This window comes from Bombina bombina, chromosome 8 (genome assembly GCF_027579735.1).
Source record: "Bombina bombina isolate aBomBom1 chromosome 8, aBomBom1.pri, whole genome shotgun sequence".
In the NCBI taxonomy this organism is placed as follows: domain Eukaryota; kingdom Metazoa; phylum Chordata; class Amphibia; order Anura; family Bombinatoridae; genus Bombina; species Bombina bombina.
In genome coordinates this window covers 223,276,984-223,301,453 of record NC_069506.1, presented here as the reverse complement: position 1 = coordinate 223,301,453, position 24,470 = coordinate 223,276,984, and the positions used below count along the sequence as shown (strand labels likewise).

At 40.7% G+C, this 24,470-nt stretch overlaps 1 protein-coding gene across 1 annotated transcript in view; it reads right to left on the bottom strand.

The window, feature by feature from the left end:
* LOC128638949 (guanylate-binding protein 1-like) overlaps window positions 1-24,127 on the bottom strand; it is a 51,891-nt gene extending 27,764 nt beyond the window's left edge. The window contains 2 exon segments of the mRNA XM_053691082.1: window positions 14,974-15,083; window positions 24,000-24,127. Coding sequence (XP_053547057.1) covers window positions 14,974-15,083; window positions 24,000-24,080 — 191 coding nt within the window. The 5' untranslated portion in view covers window positions 24,081-24,127.
* Between the last annotated feature and the right edge of the window lie 343 nt (window positions 24,128-24,470).

The following is a 24,470-nucleotide window of genomic DNA, read 5'->3' as shown; positions in this document are numbered from 1 at the left end:
TGCAGCTGGAGCGGTAGGTGCGGACGAAAGGGGTGCCGACTGATGACGTCGACCGATCGGCGCCGCGCTGTTTGCTGACACAGCGTAGGAGCTCCACACACCGATGCTGCTTGTGGAAGCCTGGCGTCTGGTTCACACATGTGTTGGCTGGCCATTCAGGGTCTGAGAGGCACTCCAAGGACTCGGCTCCATCACAGAAATCAATGAGTACAACACCTAACAAGACCACAATTGGACTGCCGAACCTGAAATAATCTGGTATAACTATGGCACTGAGCTGCATAGTTCAAGGTACTCTCTTTCCATAATGGTGTATACTGCCTAGCTATTTTGGAAGAATTGGCGCATAACTCCTGCACATGCAAAATACATTCTTTATTTTGGAAGTAAAAAAGGTAAGTTAATACAGAAAAAGTTCAACAGAATAGTGCTTCCCATCCTAAGAGTAAAAGGAGCATAAATTACCTTAAAAAACTACGCTATTTCTAAGTGGAGTTCTGTGTTCTGGCATTCTTATTTCACCTAAAAAAAGAAGCCAGCTGGACTAAGAATGAACAGTTCTTTCTTTTTTTTTTTTTTTTTTTTTTTTTTTTTTTGCTAACTGCATGAGCCACTAATCCTTCTATGTACTTTCCTATTTTTCCCCTGTTGTCCCCCCTTTACCGCTTCAACAAAAGGTTGAAATTTTAGAAGGATATCTCTACCACCTTACCTAGCAAACTAACATTTAATTGCTTCTATCTTCAAGAAACCGCTTGCAGCAAATTATTGGCTTAAAAGAACTCAAACACATACAGTTCAATTTCGCTTAAATCTTTGGAAAAACAGGACTCAAGGAACCTGTAATACTAATTGCTATGTGTATCTAACCATTTTTTCTTTCCCTCTATATAATTTTGTGTATACTAATCTAAGATATTACTTTCGACTCAACAAACTGCTAAGTTAATTGGTCTTCGCTTTCATATAAAATATAGTTGTGTTCAATTTTTAGCAGGGGCACTAGAAAACCAATCCATAGAGTGCATTTTGTTAAACTTAAATCTAAGGTATACTCAGCTTCGTTAGTGGTGGTCAACTGATATCATTTTGGGCCGTATACCAACCTAAGATATTATTTTTGTTCCAACAAATTGCTAAGTTAACTGGCCCTTGCCTCTATATAAAATACAGCTGTGCTTAAATTATTGCAGGGGCATGAGAAAATTAACTTATAAGAATGTATTTTGTTAAATCCAAAATCTAAGGTATACACAGCTTCGTATATATAACTGGTACCATTGTGGGTTGTATATTAATCCAAGATATTATCTTTGTTTTATCAAATCGCTAAGACAATTGGCCTTGCTCCCACATAAAATACAGTTGTGTTTAATCTTTCGCAGAGGCACTAGAAAATCAACGTATAGACTACATTTCGTTAAATTTAAACTTAAGGTATACATAGCTTTTGGACAACGGATATCATGTGGGTTGTTTTATCTTCTTTCTAGAATATTAGTCTCAGTTTTCTTTTGTTGGTTGCCCAGTTTCTGTAGAACAGGTTTAAGATTAAGCCCAAAGCTAAGATATTTTTTCTAAACCTAGGAGAAAATGACACTTTTTTTCTTGGGAGTAATAGCAGAGATTCAACTTTAATTAAATTTATATAAGTAAAATTTCAGTTTTTATAGGTTGATAAAATTGTATAAAGCTATAAGTTTTCCTATGATTGTAAATCAGCAGACCTATACTTGGCTGATGTATGTCACAAATCTGAGGCTTTAATCAACCTAATATATAGAACATAAATTGTGTCCAAACGCTTTAAAAAGGGAAGGGTAAGAGTGGGGGCAGAGGAGGCGAAGTAGAGATAGCAGGGAATAGGCACCCATATCTCGGTGTTGTTTGCTGGTTCTATGTGCTATTAATTACATACTTTGCCTTCCTAAAATAACCCAATGCATTACAACACTAACTTGGCTTTTTTCAAACTGTAAGCTAGCTTGTTTTTTGCTTTGCAATTTAAATATTGAAGTGTTCAATTCTTTGTAAGAGGAGATATTCTACAGAGTGTATCATATAAAATCACTTATTAATTGCAAAAATAATTTGCTCTGCAGCAGTAGGTAATTGAAAACAGCAGTCTAATCATATAACCATACATATAAGGGACTGTCCTTACTTGTAAGGAGGGGTAGATCAATCTAAGACCTAGGGAACCTGTAATCAGGCAGTCCAAACAATAACTCTTGCATGCTGCCACTCACTTTTTTTTTACTCCATTTTGTAAATTCCTACATGTAAAAGTGGGATATTAACTTGGTTAAAATAAACTACCTAGTTCTCTTTGTATCTAATATCCTCTTCTAGGGTATCAGGAAATTAGGCTATAAGGTTACTTATTAACCCACAAAACTAAATTAGGAACATCTTTTGCTGTCTGGAACAGAAAAGAGAAAACCGTTAAGTGACTTTCATTACTACTAGAACAGGAGAAGTAGAATTAGATTGTCTTAATCCAACCTTGTCATTGTTTGGTAGAACAGCTCGAAGTAAAACAATTAAACAATTTTCATCCCCCTGTGGATCACTGATTTAAATTTTGTTTTTCCTTTCTGTGCGCACACAATCACTGTTGGCACTTACACAATTCATTTTCTCGCACCCTGCTTCACAGGTTAATAATATAGAGGTCACCCTCCTTAAATCACCCCTTTTTTTTCTCCTTCCCGGTCCTTTTCTTTTCTTTTTTTTTTTTTTTTTTTTCCCACACACACAAACCCCACGTCTTTCTTCCTTTTCCCTCCTTCCTCTTCACCTTAATATCTCATAAATAACTCACTACCCCGTAATTCACCAAACACACTTACACTAACTCAATTACAATTCACATCGACCTTGGGTCCATAACTCACAAGTTCCCACTCACACACCTATTCACCTCCCTTACACAGTTCCCTCTTGTCCTATGGAAAGATTTCTTAACACTACTCCTAGAATTACTTCCCCAAACATGACAGGTAGACAAAAGGATAAAAAAACCAAAGGAGTCTCAGAAAATGTAGCAGAAATTACTATACCTATCACTAATCCTGCCATAGAGACCCTAAATATCCAAAATCTAGTCTCTAATATATCAGAAGCACTAACTCCCAAATTTGAAACTCTGAGATCTGAGATAAAACAAGATATAGTACAACTTTCTCAAGAAATTAGGCAATTCTCAAGCAGACTACAGGAGGCAGAACAGAGGGTGTCGGATCTAGAGGATCTTACTACCTCGCACAGTTCCAACTTAGAAGAATCTAACTCTAAAATCCAAAAACTAATCTCAAAAATCGAGGACCTTGAAAATAGATCCCGCAGGAACAATATAAGGATTATAGGAATACCTGAGGGCAAAAAATACGAAGATCTTTCCTTGTTTGTCACCCAGACCTTAGTACAACTTTTAGAAATGCCTCCTTCACACATAATAATAGAAAGGGCTCATAGAATAGGTCCACCTCCTAATGACAATAAAACAAATAGACCCAGACCAGTAATTGTGCGCTTCCTCAACTACCTTGACAAAACCAATATACTTCAGCAATTTAAAAAGAAACAGCCAATTAGTTTAGATGGTGCCAAAATTCTAATGTTTCAAGACTTTTCTGCCGAGACAGCCTCAAGGAGGAAAGAATTGGCACCAATATGCACAAAAATGATACAAAGAGGATATAAAGCGACACTATTATACCCACATAAACTCAGAATAATGGTCAGGGATAAGGTACATCTTTTCGAAAATGCTCGTGAAGCTGAATTTTTTTTCTCTGACTTAGAATCCATAACTCAACAGAGTGTAGATAGGCAGTAATAAATAGATAACCACGAGATTATAGGCCCACAATAGAACTGACATGGGTTTTTTCCAACTTAAACAGTCCTCTGAAGAGGACTATTACCAGACCAAGAACTCAGCAGGGGGGAATTCCCTGCTGAGCATTGAATTGAGATATTGTGAAGTTCCAAATAAAAATTGGAACATTTTTTTTTTTTCCTTCTCCCCCTCCCTCCCTTTCTCCTTTTGGAGGGGGGGGGGGCTCTCTCTTTTCTCCTTTTTCCCTCCCCCTCGGTTGTGGGGTTTTTCTTGTGTTTTTTTTTTTTTTTTTTTTTTTTTTTTTTTTTTTGTTTGTTCCCCTCTTGTTCACGCCCCCGATCCTGTCTCATGCCACAGCTGCCCTACATAGGTTAATAGATGACTAACAGACCAGATAAAGTTAAATTTATATCATGGAATATTGGTGGTATATCTACCCCCATTAAAAGGAAAGCAATTGTTTCTCACTTGAGAAAAATGCAGGCAGACCTCGCATTCCTGCAAGAAACACACCTAGATATGGATGAAATAAAAAAATTGAAAGGTTCCTGGGTTAAAGAGGTTGTTGCTTCTCCCAGTTTAGGAAGAAAAAGAGGGGTAGCTATACTAATTGGAAAAAGATTAGAATACGAGTTAATTCACTCTGAAAGGGACTCTGAGGGGAGGTTTGTGATGGTGAAAATTAAAATTCAAGACCAATTGTATACTCTCTGTAACATTTATGCACCTAACATGCTAGATTATGAGTTTTGGGACACACTGCAATCTAAAATAATAACATACTCAGAAGGCTATACGGTATTGGGTGGCGACTTCAATATGGCGCCGCAATCCCCTCTAGACAGGCTTCGGCAGATTAACAAACAAGCAAAACAAAAAAGAGACAATCTTGAAGCAAAAATATTCAAAACTTTAACCCAGAACTTAGCTGTTAAAGACATCTGGAGGATTCAAAATCCTGATGTCAAAGAATACACTTGCCTTTCTAAGGCTCACAAAACCCTATCACGAATAGATTTGTTTCTCATTGATGACAGACTATGTACAATGAAAACCACTGCAGGAATAACATCTGTAACCTTATCAGATCACTCTCCTATTTTCTTAGAATTACAGCTAAATCGATTTACAAATTCGTCTACAAGATTTAGATTCCCATATTACTTGGCGAATGATTCTAAATTTAAGAATCATTTGATCAAGAAATTTAAGGAATACCTTCAATTCAACCTCGAATTTGCTGATCGCCCGGAAATATTCTGGGGAGTTGCTAAAGCAGTCCTAAGGGGGGAAATAACGGCTTACGCTGCTATGTTATCCAAAAAGTTGAAAAAGAGAGAGAAAGAGGCCACAAGTTCTGTGACTAATGCTTATAACCGGTACCTGCTGCAAAACACACCCTTCTTTTGGGCCAAATATATAAAAGCCAAGAGCGAAAAAGATGCCATAGCATTATTAGTGGAAACACAGAAAGAACTGAGGTTTCAAGCCAAGCTTTACCGGTTTGGTAATAAATCGGGCAAATTATTATCTAAGCTAACTAAAGGTGACAGTAAGCCTGCTATAATTGAAAGAATCCTTCATCAAGGGAACCTATTGGTAAATACAGAAGACATCTTAGAGGCTTTTACAGAATATTATAAAGATCTATATTCTGCAAAAATCGCAGATAAAACTCAGTCTGAGCAATTCTGGGGTCAGGTAAACTGTCCCTCAATCACAGCAGAAATGAACTCTATTCTTAATAGTCCAATCTCTATTGAAGAGGTTAGCAAAACGATTCTTGAATCATCAGCGAATAAAGCAGCAGGCCCAGACGGTCTCCCTAATGAGGTGTATAAGATTCTGACCTCGGATATAGCCCCGTACCTATCTAAAACATTCAATGATTTTTTCATTGAGGGCAAAGCCATACCAGCCGATTTCTCAGCCTCTTTCACAACCTTGCTCGCGAAGGGAGGCAAGGATCCTAGTCATAAGGAATCTTACCGACCAATAGCCCTCTTGAATTCGGACTATAAGATCCTTGCCTCAATCTTGGCACATAGGCTTCAAGGTGGCCTTCCACATATTATTCATAAGGACCAAGCAGGGTTTATTCATGGCCGTAACTCAGCCTCCAAAATCAGGGAGGTCCTCTTGATGACAGAATTCTTTCAAACCAGAGAGAGAGGGACAGAGGGCAAAAAAGACCTTGCAATAGTCACCATCGATGCGGCTAAGGCAATCGACTCTGTTTATTTTAGTCATCTGTTTACCTCTTTAGCTAAATTTGGGTTCAGGGATAACTTCGTTAGCTTTATACATAATTTGTATACATATCCATCTACCAGACTAATAGTTAACAACTCACTATCCTCAGATATCGCAATTGGAAGGGGAACACGGCAGGGGTGCCCCCTGTCCCCCCTTCTTTTTGATATTGCAATAGAGTCTCTTGCTATAAAGATCCGACAGAGTATTGAGGGTATTAAATTGGGTGAACATATAATGAAGTCTGCGTTATACGCAGATGATATCCTTCTTTACATTTCAAATACAAAGTCGAATATACCCAAACTGCTTAGTATCATTCAACATTTTGGCTCCTTCACTGGATATATGGTAAATACCTCCAAATCTGAATTATTTTGGCTAAATAAAAATAAGGATTCAATTAAAGATAGTCCATTTAAAGAGGTCTCTGAATCATTTAAATATCTGGGTATTATTATACCAGTAAAGTTTTCTGAGCTGTATAAACTTAATATAACACCCATATTAACAATGATCTGTGAGAGGCTGAAATCTTGGCAAAGTTTACCTATTTCATTATCTGGGAGAATAGCCTTATACAAAATGACTCTTCTCCCGAAACTCCTATATATATTACAAAATACCCCATTAATAGTATATGGGAAAGACATAAGGTTGCTTAACAGGGCAGTTGGGAAATTCCTCTGGCAGGGGAAAAAGGCGAGAATCTCTTTAACAAAATTAACTTTGGCAAAGGAATATGGAGGTCTAGCCTTGCCAGACATCAGGCAATATAACATGTCTTTTCTTGCAAGAACAGTGACAGACTGGATTCTTCTTAAAGATTATGTTACAAATACTGCATTAGAAGCAAATATCTGTCACCCATATTTCCTTACCGGACTTGTACATTGCGCACCTAAATTACTACCCCCTGAAATCAAAAAGCTTAAAAGTATTTTGAACCTGATTAAAGCTTGGTGGAAAATAGGGAACACCCTTAGTCTGGATTGCGGTGTGTCCCAATACTTAGCAATAAAAGGAAACCCAAGATTCCAACCTGGCATAGAATTGGCCATATTCGATAGATGGTCCCAACTAGGACTGGTAAAAGTTAAGCAAATTTTTGAAAATGATTCAAATGTTATAAAAACATTTGAACACCTGAAAAATGAATTCAACCTATCACATAAAGATTTTTTTGCATACCTGCAACTTAGACATTACGGATTAGAGATTACTAGGAATATGGACTGGTCGTGGACCCTAGGGAAACTGGAGAACTGGCTGACTTTGATAAAAGCTGGACGCATGTCGATTACCCCTTGCTATACACTTATCAACGCCAATAAAGGAATCTCTTTATTGGAATATATAGCAATGACATGGTCCAGGTTAATCCCCTCAGAATTGGTAGAATCAAACAGTGTACGGAGGTCAATAGACCAAGTTTCTCGGGCTACCCTTTCTGCCACGTGGAGGGAAGCACACCTTAAAATATTACATAGAACATATTTCACTCCAGCTCTAGGCTACAAAATACATAATTCAGAATTTGGGGCTTGCCCTAAATGTTCCCTCGTCGCGGCAGACCTAATCCATATGATATGGAATTGCCCAAAGATACGCCAATTTTGGCATAAAGTCGAATTCTGGCATAACAAAAATCTGATGGCTGCTCCTCTGGCATTTACCCTGACACAGATTATCTTTTGTGTTCAGCTGGGAGTACAGCAACAACCTCAGGAAAAACTAACCATTCTCACAATTCTAGCAGCAAGATACTTGATTTTTAAGCACTGGAAGGGCTCAAAGACCCCCTCAATCCTCGAGGTAAAAAATTGTTTGAAGAAACAATGCATGATCGAGCAAAGGGACACCAATATTGACAATGAAGAGGATATAAAAAAATTCTTTTTGAAATGGTCAGCCTTTATCAAAGGCTACCCAACTAATGAAATAGAAACGATAATTTTCCCATTCAGGAATTCGGAAATGGTCTTGCTTAATCTGTGGTAGGGGATGGGGTCGGGGGTTGGAATCTTTTTTTTTTTCTCTTTTTCTCTTTTTTTTTTTTTTTTTTTTTTTTTCTTTTCTTGAGCAAAGGGGTGAGGAGGGGAAGACATCCAGGGAGGGAAGGTGCGAGGGGCGGGAAGAAAACAAAAAAGAGGCTTAATACAAATTATATGTACTAATAAAACATAATCAATGCAACAGGACAATAGGAATTATTATATATATAATATGGTATGTAAAGCTAATTTTTTTTGATTTGTATTAAGATTGTTTTTGTTATAAATGTGATTTATTTAGCAAATACAACTAATGAAACATGGCAATATGAGTTATCACGTATATAACATGGTATGTTAAGTTATTTCTTCTATGATGTAATAGATAGAAGCAAATTGAATCAAGAATGTTATTGCCAAGTTAAAAAAAAAAAAAAAAAAAATTGTGTGCTCTATCAGTGAAAGTTTAATTTTGACTTTAGTGGTTCTTTAATGCCCTACAAGAATTTGGTTGGGAAAGCTGTGAAAAGGCAACACAATTAGCTAAATATTTTTGTTACAGAAGCATTAGTTATTTTGTTGTGAAGAAACTTATTTCCCAGCAGCAATGCCTGAACCAGCCAAGCCAGCGCCTAAGAAGGGCTCCAAGAAAACTGTAACAAGTATCATTTCATAAAGGGTTAACTCTGTTCAGTTTTGAGAAAACTATTTTCTGAGGCAGGTTTCCTAGCATATTGTGTACTGTAATTAAGTTTGTGATAAGCATTCACTGCTAGGTGATAAGAAGGACTCAATTGTTTTCTTGTGTGTACTTGTTATCTGCGGTGGCCTGTCCAAGGGCTTTGTCTAAATGTGTGATGGGGGATTTTATGCTTCCCCCCCTGGGAGTGCCCTGTGTGCATGTAACCTAAATAAAAAGCAGGCTGGGCATCCCAGTCCTCAGTTCTTGGTTGTCCCTCAATCGCGGCGTTGACTCGTTTTTGTGGGCAGAAGGGTATCCTAGCTGTACTACAGCTAAGGGGGATTATTCTACATTTGCGAGACTCATATAGAATACTATGGAAAGCAGTTTCTCCCCTCTTCAGCAATAGGAATCCAGGCTACTAAGCGGTCCATCTCTCAGCGAGACTAAGGGTAACCGTAACATTTGGCGGCAGCGGTGGGATTTTTCCTGGATTTCCTAGGAGAGGTACAGAACGGATGGAGAGCGCTTACGAAAAATTGAAGCGTACAACCCTAAAGGATTTACTTGAAAGCAGAGGGGGGTACGCCAGCAACCGGCCGAGGAGAGAGCTGATCGCAGAATTGACCGAACTGGATCAGAGCTTCACAATGGCGGAAACACCGACCACGATTAGTGACGAAAAAACCAGGATTGTTCGGGAGAGGCTCTCACTGTACGGGCCGAACCCCTCCATGGAATTGGTACAGCAGTTGATGGCGGAAGCGGACAAGGATATACGAGAGACTCGAGCCCACGAACTCAACCTAGCGAACGCACACCGCAATGCTGAAGCCCCGCAGGTAATCATCCCTGTCGAAAATGCTGGGAGGCCCAAGATACCCTATGCGGCATTTCGACCCTTCCTAGAGAGCGAGACAGGGATTGATGAATATTTGGCGGACTTCGAAAGGCAATGTGCCCTGCACCAGATTCCCAACAGGGAGTGGCCCACGATATTGTCTGGGAAACTATCCGGGCGAGCCCTGGAAGCCTTTCGTACTCTGGGTTCTGAGGAAGTGACACAGTATGAGCTAGTTAAGGAGACACTGTTGCGACGGTACGCAGTAACTCCGGACGCGTATCGCCGACAGTTTCGGGGCACGAAAAAGAAGCCTAACGATACCCATATGGAATGGGCGCACCGAATGCGGAGAGCGGCAAATCACTGGATGAGCGGAAGTAAAGCGGTGACTGGTGAGGAAATTTTACAATTGTTTCTCTTAGAACATTTTTATAATGGCATGGAACAGCAAGGGAAGGAATGGCTGCGAGACAGGCGACCTTCTACCTTAGAAGAAGCAGCCAAATTGGCCGATGAACATTATGACTCCCGTCTTCACGAACCCAGAGAGGTTTACCGTGCACCCCCTCGTGCTGAATTCCGAGCCCCGGTGCCCGCAGGGCCCGCCCGACACTCAGGACCACCCAATAACAGCTCTGAGCGTCCCAGACCGACTTGCCACCGATGCAAGCAACCAGGGCATTTCATGGCTAGCTGCCCCCTTAATACGCACAAGACACCCAGGAATTACAATTACCCCTCTGGGGCATATCGTCCGGCCCGGACCCTCTGTGTTAACCAAGAGGCCCCTATGGAGGAATATTTGGGGCCGCTTCACGAGGCGGACCCTGTATATGCTGCCTCAGATAACCGCCAGCACCATCGGCAGAAGGTATGGCTCGAGGGGCGATCTACCGAGGGATTGAGAGACACAGGGGCTACTATCACGCTGGTACAGAGTCATTTGGTGCCGGAGCACAAGCGATCTGGACAGACTGTGGCCGTTAGAGTGGCGGGGGGGGATGTGTACAAAATTCCAACAGCTAAAGTGCATCTTGATTGGGGAGCGGGAAAGGGGGCTGTGAACGTGGGCATAATGGATAATTTACCTGCCGAAGTACTACTGGGCAATGATTTGGGCCCCATGACTTCTGCCTATGCTCCAGTATGCAACAACGAGGCGGACCCAGTGACTACACGGGCCCAAGCCCGGACGGAGCGAGAACTCTCACCAGTGCGGGAGACACAGGTAAGACCTACCCCGACATTGCCTGACATGTTAGGCCCCATACCCTGGGACACCCCAGATGCTTTCGAGACAGAGTCTAAGACTGACCCGACCTTACAAAAGTACCGGGAACGAGCAGAGACCGGAGGGGGCGGGGCAGATAATGAAACATTCTTATGGGAAAAAGGGAAACTATACCGCTGGACAGAGAAAAGGGGACAGCGTAGGCGACAGCTGGTAGTGCCCCACAAATACCGTCAAGAAATCCTCAAGATAGGCCATGACATCCCCTTAGCAGGCCACCTAGCTGTAACCCGTACCCTACACCGCATTACTCACACGTTCTTTTGGCCAGGGGTACACGCTGACGTTAGAACTTACTGTAACACCTGCGATGTGTGTCAACGAGTAGGAAGGCGAGGCGATCACCCTAAAGCCCATCTAGTAAATATGCCCATTGTAGAGGAACCCTTCAGCCGGGTTGCTATTGACCTAGTGGGACCACTGGCTACCCCTAGTCCCTCCGGTAAGCGCTACATTCTTACCGTAGTGGACTACGCTACCAGGTACCCAGAGGCTGTCGCCCTATCCAACATACAAGCGGATACGGTAGCGAATGCACTAGTACAGGTGTTCTCCCGGGTAGGATTTCCAAAAGAAATCCTATCCGACCGAGGCACCCAATTTACGGCTGAATTGACCCAACAACTCTGGCAGGTTTGCAAAATTAAGTCCCTCCTGAGCTCCCCATACCACCCCCAGACGAACGGGCTGTGTGAGAGGTTCAATGGGACCCTCAAGCAAATGCTCAAGACGTTCACTCAGGAATACCGAGACTGGGAACGCTTCCTGCCGCACCTCCTTTTTGCTTATCGGGAGGTGCCCCAGGAAACGACAGGGTTCTCTCCCTTCGAGTTGCTCTACGGAAGAAAGGTACGGGGACCCCTAAACCTGATCCGGGAGCACTGGGAGGGAGAGATGGAGACTGACGGTGTCCCCATTGTGCCATACGTGCTGGAACTCAGGGACCGAATGGAGCAATTGGCCAAATCCATGCGGGCTAATCTCCAGTCGGCCCAGAGAAGACAGAAAGTATGGTACGATCGGGGGGCCCGAAAGAGAATCTTTACCATAGGACAAAAGGTGTTAGTACTTAAGCCGGTGAAGACAGACAAATTGCAGGCGTCCTGGCAGGGCCCCTACCAGATCGTAGAGAAAAGGGGAGACACCACTTATGTGATAGCTAGCTGCCACGACAACAATCTTAGAAAGACATTCCATGTAAACATGCTCAAGGAATATTTTGAGCGACCAGAGAACGTGACGGCCGTATGTTGTTCCCCTCAGGAAGGCCCCGACAGTCTACCCATTCCAGACCTATTAGAAAAGAGTCTCCCCACAGGTATAGTGGCTCAGGTTCAGATAGGAGACCGACTTAGCCCCACTGAAAGGGAGCAGCTCAACCAACTCCTACAGTCCAAACACCTCACCTTCTCCCCGAAGCCAGGGTACACTACTTTAACCACCCACCAGGTAGATACTCCGGGACAAGCTCCCTTGCGCCAGGCTCCGTACCGAATCCCCGAAGCAGTTAGGATAGGAATGAAGAAGGAGATCGATGAGATGCTCCAACTCAGGGTAATTGAGCCCTCCGATAGTCCCTGGGCCTCCCCAGTTGTCTTGGTGCCCAAGAAAGATGGGACCACCCGGTTCTGCGTAGACTATCGGAGGCTCAATGAAAAGACCGTGACGGACGCTTACCCTATGCCCAGGGTAGACGAGCTACTCGATCGTATAGCCAGGGGAAATTACCTGACCACTATTGACCTCTGCAAAGGTTACTGGCAGATTCCCCTGGCCCCGGAGGCTATCCCCAAGTCGGCATTCGTCACCCCATTCGGCTTATATCAGTTTAGGGTAATGCCGTTTGGGATGAAGAATGCCCCAGCTACATTCCAGCGCTTGGTGGATAGGCTCCTGGATGGCTTCCAGAGTTTTGCTTGCGCCTACCTGGACGACATAGCGATCCACAGTGAGTCATGGGAGGACCACTTAGCTCACATAGGAATGGTTCTGGATCAGATCCGGGCTGCTGGCCTGACTCTGAAGCCAGAAAAATGCCACTTTGGGATGGCCGAGGTACAGTACCTGGGTCACCGGGTGGGGTGTGGAAAGCAGCGACCAGAGCCGGCCAAGATAGAAGCTGTCGCCAATTGGCCCACCCCCATCACTAAGACTCAGGTCCTAGCCTTCCTGGGCACGGCAGGGTACTATAGACGGTTCGTACCAGACTACAGCACACTTGCCAAACCCCTGACTGACTTGACCAAGAAGAACTTACCTCGACAGGTCCTGTGGTCTCCCCACTGTGAAACAGCTTTCCAGGCTCTCAAAAATGCTCTAATTAACGCTCCTGTCTTGGCGGCTCCAGCCCTTAACAAACGTTTTATCGTCCACACAGATGCTTCCATGTTCGGGCTGGGAGCCGTCCTCAGCCAAGTAGGCGAAGATGGAGGGGAGCATCCAGTTGCCTACATCAGCCGGAAGCTCCTGCCCCGCGAAGTCAGCTATGCAGCGGTCGAAAAGGAGTGTTTGGCTTTGGTGTGGGCATTAAAGAAATTGACTCCCTATTTATATGGGCAGGAGTTCACTCTGGTCACCGACCATAACCCGTTGGTGTGGCTGAACCGGGTCTCTGGAGATAATGGCAGGCTATTACGTTGGAGTTTATCGTTGCAACCCTTCAATTTCACCATTACTTACAGACCTGGGAAACAGAATGGCAACGCCGACGGGTTGTCCAGACAAACCGACCTCAGCCCCGCATAACCAGCGGTCTGGACAGCCTTAGTCTGCCCCGAAAAGGGGTCAGACCGTGTCTGCCAGAGTGTTCCACAGAAAGGGAGCACTGTTACAGAAGCATTAGTTATTTTGTTGTGAAGAAACTTATTTCCCAGCAGCAATGCCTGAACCAGCCAAGCCAGCGCCTAAGAAGGGCTCCAAGAAAACTGTAACAAGTATCATTTCATAAAGGGTTAACTCTGTTCAGTTTTGAGAAAACTATTTTCTGAGGCAGGTTTCCTAGCATATTGTGTACTGTAATTAAGTTTGTGATAAGCATTCACTGCTAGGTGATAAGAAGGACTCAATTGTTTTCTTGTGTGTACTTGTTATCTGCGGTGGCCTGTCCAAGGGCTTTGTCTAAATGTGTGATGGGGGATTTTATGCTTCCCCCCCTGGGAGTGCCCTGTGTGCATGTAACCTAAATAAAAAGCAGGCTGGGCATCCCAGTCCTCAGTTCTTGGTTGTCCCTCAATCGCAGCGTTGACTCGTTTTTGTGGGCAGAAGGGTATCCTAGCTGTACTACAGCTAAGGGGGATTATTCTACATTTGCGAGACTCATATAGAATACTATGGAAAGCAGTTTCTCCCCTCTTCAGCAATAGGAATCCAGGCTACTAAGCGGTCCATCTCTCAGCGAGACTAAGGGTAACCGTAACAATTTTATAAATATATTTAATATCATTTTAAATCTGTAATGAGTTAAATAATATTTTTTAGCAAATATGATCACACAATAGTGAGACAGAACAATTACAGAGGTTTTTTCATACAAAGTTTTTGTTGCACAAATAGTTACACTAACAATGTACGAGTAGACATGTTTCCAGGCAGGAAACCTGTCCAGCCACTTTCAAGGTTTGCGAAGCAGCATATGTTGCTCACATTTAACATTTCACAAGCAGGTGATTATGCAGTCCCAACCCCTCTGATCTTGTACAATTGGTTGTCAGACATCTCAAACTAATCAGTTCAGAAAGATTTATCTCTGCCACCTCATAGTTGGTGGAGAGGTTAGGAAGCAGTAGTGATAATAACGCTTCTTAACATGTGGTGAGCAAGCTTGTACTGCATTGGCTGCAATCTCAGATTGATGTATGGGGCACAATTAGGTAAAATAATATGCAGTGACAGCCACCCTGCATAACATTTAACTGGTTTCAGTTCCCTGTATCCCAGGCACTCTAGAGATTCTGCGGTGTCGGATAGTTCAGCTGTTGCATTTTAAAAGGTTATTTCCTCTTTGCTAAAGTTCATCCTTTATAGGAAACCAAAAGTTCCACAAGAAATATAAACCACAAAGGATACTGCAGCTTCTCCAAACTGTCTTGGTCAATAGTCCCCACACTGTTGTATACAAAGGTGCTGCTCAGAAGTACAGCCAAAGAAAATATCAAAGCATCATTCTTAGAAACACCCTGAAACAAAACAAATCAGGAAATGTAAACACATAATTCATTTCATTGTATCAATGCAGTGATAAAGTGTACCCTCCGATATGGAAGCTCCTTACTTAAATTATAAGCACAAGTTCATTTAATATGTGTAATTAGTTTATCAAGAATTAAAACAAATGCTCTAGATTTCAGATTGTAGATTACAAAAAGATGAGGATCTTAAGTTCATGTAAACATTAACCCCTTAAGGACAAGGCCATTTTCAATTGTCTTACCCTTAAGGACCAGGGCTATTTTTACATTTCTGCTGTGTTTGTGTTTAGCTGTAATTTTCCTTTTACTTATTTACTGTACCCACACATATTACATACTGTTTTTCTTGCCATTAAATGGACTTTCTAAAGACAGTTTCATCATATTTAATAATCTACTATAAAAAAATTTTTTATAAAATATGATGAAAAAATGGGGAAAAAAAAACATTTTTTCTAACTTTGACCCCCAAAATATGTTACACATCTACAACCACCAAAAAACAAACATGCTAAATATTTTTTAAATTTTGTCCTGAGTTTAGAAATACCCAATGTTTACATGTTCTTTGCTTTTTTTTACAAATTATAGGGCAATAAATACAAGTAGCACTTTGCTATTTCCAAACCATTTTTTTTTTTGTTTTTTTTTTTTTTTGTTTTTTTTTTTTTTTTTTTTTTTTTTTTTAAATAATTTTTTTTATTGAAGTTTAACATATAGATTAACATACAAGCCTCACCCTGAGACCAATCATACATCAGAATAAATAATCCATTGTCTATACATTGGCATTAATAGATAGAGATAAACAAGATATACCTGTAATAATACAATTACACACTCAAAGCATAATCTGAGGTTAGACAATAAGTTTAGGCGAGGTGAAATATAACTTCATTTTATGTTATAACATGTGTGATTGATCTCCACAGAACTATAGAGAGAAACAATAGAGTATCAGAATTAGAGAAAACGGGCTGTGGAGAGTAAGCTTATGCGTCAGCCACTTTTGGGCTGAGTTATACAGAGGGGGGGGGGGGATATTCAGCGGGTAAGCACCGCTACACATATAGGAGAAGGGGGGGGGAGGGGGGTGCGGGGCCTTATATATGTATGCAAAATTTTAAATATATGCTGGAAGCTCAAAAATGACTTAATAGAAGGGTCTCAGGACTAACCATAGGCAGACTGTATATGAGCCTGTCCATCTATTACTCAATAGAGACTCTTTGAGCCTAGTATTGATAGGTCTATGCCCTGTTTCCTAAGTACTTAAGTAGTACTGAAATATCTCTGCATTATTACCTTTCACATGGTCTCTGCTAAACTGTGGGAGGCTAAAGTATGAGACTTAGAGCATTAAGAGTTAGGTTTAAGCGGCAGCTTCAGCTAATATAGTTATCTGCGTTTCACATAAATTAATAATATCATATTTTACATATAAGGACATATTACATTAATAGTTAAGCATATAGGTAAGAAGTCAGTACAAATGTAAGCATTTAAGTATAAATCCTAGTTTAACATTGACTAAAGTGTAAATCTGCAGATGTACAACCAACTAAAACTGACATCCTAGGACAAGCTGAAAACAAGAAGAGTTAATATTGGTTCATAGTGGTAAGGTAGCTTGCTTTGCAATATTGACTATACATGAGACAACTAGGGTATCTATAGCTAGAGGAGCATGTAGCAGGTCATTGAGAGTAGATAAAACAAATAGCTGGTGTAAAAACAGTTCATGCATGCAGTATAGGAATTATATCTAGTGGCGTGGGTATGGATGCAAAACAATATTCCTGTAGGGGCATCATCTCAACCTTCACCGTAATGCTCAAGGGCAGGTGGTTTGTCTTACTCCAGCTTTTTACATAGCAATAGATGTTAAGTGCAATAGTCTGCTTATGGAAGAAAGATTAATAATAAAAACAACTTCTAAAATAAACAGAGTAATCTGTTTTAGACCTTAATATATCTCTAATGTCTCTATCAGACAATGCGACAAGCAATTTGACTATAACAGAAACATATAGTACACAATTAATAACATCTATCTAAATATGTCCTTCTTAAACTTAGAGTTTATCAGTCTCAGTGTAGGCTTAGACTGAAAAGAGTAATTATTAGATATAATAGTATACAGCAACTTATAGTTTGACTGATTGTATTTCAACATCATACAGGATCAGCCCTGTCAGAGCACACCTAGTGCATGAGATGGCAGCTGTGTCTAACACAAACAAACTTGCTTAATGTGATACTCCGCATTATATAAGACCTCTTATTCAATTAGTTAATATAGGAGTACAAACAGTTTAATGTTAGCACAAATTCTACGTGAAATTTATGTGCAATAGTGTCACTCTGAACAGTGGCAACCTAAAACTTAAGTGGCAGCTATTACTTACAGTGTGATATCCAGCACCTGTTAAAAGTGCTGAAACTATATCATAGAGAGGAGATCCTAGGTGGCTCCATTGTATATGTCTTTAGAAGCATTCTAATGAGGGGAGAAAAAACTATCCCTAGAAATTAGTATGATAAGTATATGTGTACTGGAGGCTGAGTTATATACTTCAATGAGGCAGCACCACTCATATATAAGTAGAGTGTGACCATATATAAATGTTAAGCATGCTAGCTATACATATTATTCAGAACAGTGTTAGCATACATCACCTATGTAAACGGACCCACAGTTTGCCTAATATAAGTGATTTTGTTTGTCTGTTGTTTCTAGACCATACAAGCATTAGAGTACTGCAATGTTTACAAAAGTAGACATTATAGATGTGGTGCGTTAGTGGTATTTGACAAAATATATCGTTATGCAATACATACATATAGTTATAACACTACTCGTTCATGTCTACTTTCTGGAGTCCCTACACATACACATATTTCCTGGAAAGGGAAAATGCACTAGTAAACCCTCATAGGGTAATTTGTTAGAGGGAACATATCAGCAAAAATAGTTCAGAATATAGCACATAGAAGGTGTATAGTATAAAAGTCTATGTAGGATAGTGGATACTATATTATACTGCATTCTAAGCCATCTTATCAGGTTGCTGTTTATAGCATTTGAAGTAAAGGGGAGTTTTTTTATCAGGAGCCAGAATGAAAAACGTGGGGGAAATAGAACCTTCTCTAGGGGCTGTGATTATATGCTCTATATATATGGGTATGGCAAGGGGCAAAAAGAAATCATTCACAGCTTTTTTTTTTTTTTTTTTTCCTTTGTACAAGGAGAACGGCAGGTAAAAAACAATATATCAAGTCTCAGTCCTGGGCTTAACTTAAAGTACTGTTGGGGAGTGCTTACAGTAACAGTAACCTCCTCGGTACAATACTTCATCAAGTCAGGGAGTGAAAGTAAAAGCATGAATGAGTTCAACCTACGCCTGTGCTAGGAACTATAAGTGTTAGTGTAGAGACCATCGGAATGATATCTTTGCTGGGGTAAGAAGCCCGGGTAAGATTCTCTGGATAAGGAGTAGGCTTAATTTCCTCAGCCCGAGGAGGCAAGGAGAATATGAGGTAATGCTTAGGCTTGTATAGCTTGTGTAGCTGAAGAGCCTCTGCGCTGCGCCAGGCCTGTTCCGGCGAGGTGACAATGCCCTTGATAGGTGCCGTCAGCATTTGGCTCGCATTTTCCATCTCATGGGGTAGAGCACACCACCCTGAATCCCCAGCTTCTATATCACTTAAAAAAACGTGGCGGGGATCAGAAATCACTCCGCGCTCTGAAATACTCTGCCGTTCTGTGCTAGCTGCTTTAGATTGTGGTCGTTGAACCCATGAAGCTCTGTGAGGCGAACCTAGCCTACGGTCTTTTGTCACTACAGTGTGGGCATCTCTCACACGTTGTGTCTCTTGGTTCTTGCTTTTAGCAGACTTGAAGAAAGCGGTGCGCATAATCTGGCCCTATAGTGGAGTATCCTCTCTCTCCGCCATCTTGCCTGCATCGTTTACCATCTGAGCGCATGGTGCTTTAATTGTAAGCATAAGATCAGTATAGTTAGCCTGCATCTGCCTTGCCAAATCCGAGAGCAGTGCCCGTATCTCAGCCATGTTCAGAAAGTACTTAGCTTTAATTGCGGGTGGAAAGGAGATAGGTCAGTTCCCATGCAAACGGAATCGTGCAGCTTATCTCCAAAAGTATAAAGTCTTCAATTTTCAGTTTAAAGTGCTCCTCTAGTTGTAGAATAGTCTTTAACAATCAGCATTTCATGTTAGCATATTCTTTAGTTATATAAATATACTTAAATTGGCCATAAGCAGGGAGCTCAGAAGAAACACGTCTGGTTCCATCGGCTGCTGGCTCCGCCCCCACCATTTTTTTTTTTTAATTAGCGATAGTTACATTGTAGCACTGATATCTGTCAGGAATCCCTGAATATCTCTTTACATGTATTTTTCTTTTTTTTAGTAGACAACCCAAAGTATTGGCAAAAGACATATTTGAACTCAGAGGCCTGTAAGTGTAGTAAAAAGTTCCTTTATTAATCACACATTTAAAAAAACAAATTAGTGATGTGCCATCAAGGTTAGTGTATCTGTAAGACCTGCTAACGCATTTCGGCTATTCTGCCGTAGTCATAGCGTGGGTACTGGCAGAGACAACTGTGCTCTTAAAGAAAGTGTTGAAATTTCATTGGATAAAAACAACAGTACGCAACCTGATTGGCTAATTAATGAATGCACTTAATAAATATTTGAACTCACTGTGTGTTTAAGCAACGTTCATTATGAAATGCTGACACAAGGAACAATACAGTGTAATATACAGCTTATATTTCCCAGGGAATGCGCAGCTCCTGCAAAACCTCAATATACACACGCATTTGTGTAAATGGCACAAGGTGGCGATGTATAAAGTATTAAAAAGTGTTAAACACTCTTTTACACATGTATAATATAACATGTAGAGAATAACAGATGCCGCATACCAAGGGGGTACATAAGATATGAGTTTGTTATCAAATAATTAATTTAATCATTAAATCATTTTATTAAACTTATAGAGTAACATCTCAAGGTGTTAAAGCTATAATATTAATGGCAATTGGTCATTGGGATTTGGGTCAGTGATGTAATGTATTGGGTTAGGACCAATTGACACAGAAATGTGTATAATAATTATGTTAAACCCTAAATCAGAGATACAACTTACCAAAATGGAATTGCTTGGAGGTTTCTATGTGTATTCCTAACTGGACAATATATCTGGCACATTAAGGAGTGATATACTGCTTTATTGCCAGAAATTGATAAGATCATATTCACTATTTAATTCCAGTGGATGTCTGGCTTTAAGTGTAAGGATCCAGAAGGCCTCCTGTTTAGCTAGTAATCAGTCTCTGTCACCCCCTTGTTTGAGCCTGGGTATATGGTCAAGTTACAGTCCATCTCAATCCCTTGGGGTTCTTGTCATGTATATGGGTATTGTGTGAAATTAACAGTGTAGTTGGTGTACCATTTCTGATATTACAGATGTGCTTCTGTGTCCTTGACCTGATCTCTCTTGAGGTCATGCCTACATATTGGATATTACAAAGTATACATGTCAGGGCATAGATCACATAAGTAGCCCTGCAATTGTAGCACATTTTGTGATTATAGCTTATACCAGTTTTGGAACTGATGATACCATCTCCTGTCTGAAAGAATTCACAGGCCTTGCAATTTTGGTAGTGGCATCTATAAACCCCCTTGGTTGTGAGCCAAGAGCTTTTGTTGGCTGTCTTGCTTTTTAAACAGGTAGGGGACACCCTATTCCGTATTGTAAGGCCCCTTTTGTATGCAAAGCGGCAACCACCCCTTGTAACATCTACTAGACCATCATACGTAGTTAGAACTGGTGGAATTGGTCCCTGTAGCTGGTGATAAAAGTAGTTTTGGCTGAGTTTTTGCTTTACTCAGATTTAAGTGTCGGCCTGTGTAGGAATTCTTCCCTATCTCTCTGTTTTACAGATCTCCTAATTCCTTTTAACAAATGTTTTTCAGCCTGTGCCTGAAAGCTTTCATTATCTGAACAGTTTCTACGAGTTCTAATGAACTGTCCTTTCGTGATGGCCTTAAACAGCCAATTTGGATGCCCACTACCTGCATCTAGCAAGGTGTTGGCTGCAGAGGGTTTACGATAGATTTTGGTGCTAATGTATCCTCCCCCTCCAACTGTGTGCCTGTAAGAGTAACGTCCAAGTAATTAATACTTTTACTGTTATATTAGTAAGTGAATGAGAGGCCTATAGTGTTATCATTTAGGTAATTCATGAAATTTGCTACCTGGGGCTCTCCTCCATGCCAAATTAGGATGAGATCATCAATGAATCTCCTGTAAAAGGAGATATAAGGCTTAAAGGGATTTCTATCTCCAATGATGTGGGACTGCTCCCACTACCCCATAAAGAGGTTGACATAGGAGGGTGCTCATGTTTCTCCCATAGCAGTCCCACATCTCTTGAGATAGAAACTTTCCTCGAACTTAAAGTAATTATGGGTCAGTAGAAATTTAGTTACCCTTAGAATGAACTCACAGCTTTTCCCATCATAGAGTAAAGATCTCTTTAAAAAATACTCAATCGCTTGCAGCCACCATTTCACCGCCAAGTGCGATCAAATAAAAGAAAGTGTTAACTTTTTCACAAACTTTTTCACAAACTTTAGGTTTCTCACTGAAATTAGTTACAAACAGCTTGTGCAATTATGGCACAAATGGTTGTAAATGCTTCTCTGGGATCCCCTTTCTTCAGAAATAGCAGACATATATGGCTTTGGCGTTGCTTTTTGGTAATTAGAAGGCCGCTAAATATCACTGCGCACCACACTTATATTATGCCCAGCAGTGAATGGGGTTGATTAAGTAGCTTGTAGGGTTAATTTTATCTTTAGTGTAGTAGACCACCCAAAGTATTGATCTAGGCCCATTTTGGTATATTTAATGCCACCATTTCACTGCCAAATGCGATCAAATAAAAAAATTGTTAACTTTTTCACTAACTTTAGGTCTCTCACTGAAATTATTTACAATTAGCTTGTGAAATTATGGTACACATGGTTGTAAATGCTTCTCTGGGACCCCCTTTGTTCAGAAATAGCAGACATATATGGCTTTGGTATTGCTTTAGATAATTAGAAGGCAGCTAAATGTCGCTGCGCACCACAATTGTATTATGCCCAGCAGTGAAGGGGTTAATTAGATAGCTTATAGGTAGCTTGTAGGGTTAATTTTATCTTTAGTTTAGAGATCAGCCTCCCACCTGACACATCGCACTCCCTGATCCCTCCCTGACCACCCTCAAACAGCTCTCTTCCCTCCCCCACCTCACAATTGTCACCGCCATCTTAAGTACTGGCAGAAAGTAAAAGGAATTTTTATTTTATTTTTATATATTTAATTAAGCAGTGATGGATCCCCCCCTTAGCCCCAAACTTCTCTGATCCCCCCATACAGCTCTCTAACCCTCCCCCCTCTACCTATTCTCCACCATCTTGGGTACTGGCAGCTGTCTGCCAGTACCCAGTTTGCTCATAACTCATGCCCAGTTTGGTGAAACCCTAATTTTCTGTAGTATAGCTGCCCCCCAAACCCCTACCCTCCCAGATCCCTTTAGAACAAGATGGAGGGCGAGTCTAATAGTGCAGTCTTGCTGCTCACGGGAAGTAGGCAAACCCTTAATGACGGCGATGTACAGGGTTTGTTGAGGTCATTAAGGGGTTAATGGTGTGGGACAGAGCTAAGGGGATTGTGTTCAATGGAATACGTTTCCCAAGAAATTATTCAGTGTTGTTGGTGGTATTGAAAAAGAGATATGTGCATGGCGAAAAAATTCGGTTTGGTTCGGATCGATTCAGAATTTTTCGAATTTCGGTTCGGATCAATTCGAATTCGGAAAATTTTTAATCGATTCGGTTCGGATTCGTTTCGGATTCATTCGGACTCGAAGAAATTCATCTGGATTCGGTTTGATTCGGTTCAGTTCGGAAATTCGGAATTTCGGTAAGTGTTAGGTGGGATTAGACTAGTATTATGTACTGTATATTTGGTGTAACCCATAGCAGAGTGATATAACCTTATATACTGTACAATACTAGTGTAATCCATGGCCATCCGAATTTACCGAATAAATCCGAACTAATTCGGATTTATTCGATAAATTCGGCAGTATTTTAATTCAGAAATTTGGTTCGATTCGAATCTCCGAATTTGCTGAATTTTCCAAATTTCCGAATCGATCCGAAACGAATTGCACATATCTATTGAAAATACATTATGTAATTGTATATTATGGGCTGGTAATCCACTCCACCATCTGGATGTGACAGAAAATTGCAGGTGCGGAATCCAGTTCAGGTTTTCCCCACAAATTTAAGTTTTTCTCACCTGCAGCTAATTAAGGTCAATGAACTCCTGTTAAATAGTGTGTGTTGACACTGTTAGTTAGAACCAGTATGTGAAAGACAGAGGATATGGTATTGTGCTGCTGTCATGAGGTTCTAGGCCTACAAGGTTTGCAATCTGTTTTTGTAATTTTACAGTTGTGTAGAAAAGTCACACAACTTTAATTAGAGATACTTTATTCTGTTTAGTAAGCGCCATTGTGCAAGGATTTATTTTGTTTTGTTTTTTGTTTCTGTTAGAACTGTATTCCTTCAAATTGTCTGTGAATAAACAGGCCAAGGCTTTTACACCTAAGTCAGTGTGTTTTAATTGTTTCTCTGCTGTGAAGACTGTGTCAAAGCTGTTCCTGGAACAAAATACCCAAGGAGAGGGGTATCTTTGTCATAAGTGCTACAGATATGGAGATAAAAAATTATGTTAGGAGTGTGTTGATTACAAGTGATTATTTCATACAGTGTTTTGCTAGAAATGATTGTAAGACTCCAGTACTAACTCACCTTCTCAACATCCCCCAGCCCATCTGTGTCCAGCAGCAGTAAAACACTTTCTGATTTAGTTGGATGAGGTACACACCACATCCAAATCCCTTTTGTCTGTCCCTGGATGCATGATCCAAGTGTGAAACCTTGAGAGAATTAATGAGAACAAAGCTAAGTAACAAAAACTGTCAAAATGTAAATTGTGATCAAAGTTTCTGTTTATAGTTTCATTTTCATAACTTTGGCAATAAAAACATATAGCAATTTTGTAGCCATTACCACAGACTACTAATTTCAATTGAATTGGGTGGTACCTGGATGGTTAGATTTTACTCTAGAGAAACCAAGCATAAATAGATATATACAAAAAAAAAAAGGATGGGTAATCACATTTTGTGTTTTTATCACAAATTATAGATATCTGGGATCTCTGACAAAGAGAGAATATGAAGCTATAGATGTAGATTATATTAGCATAGTACAGGAACA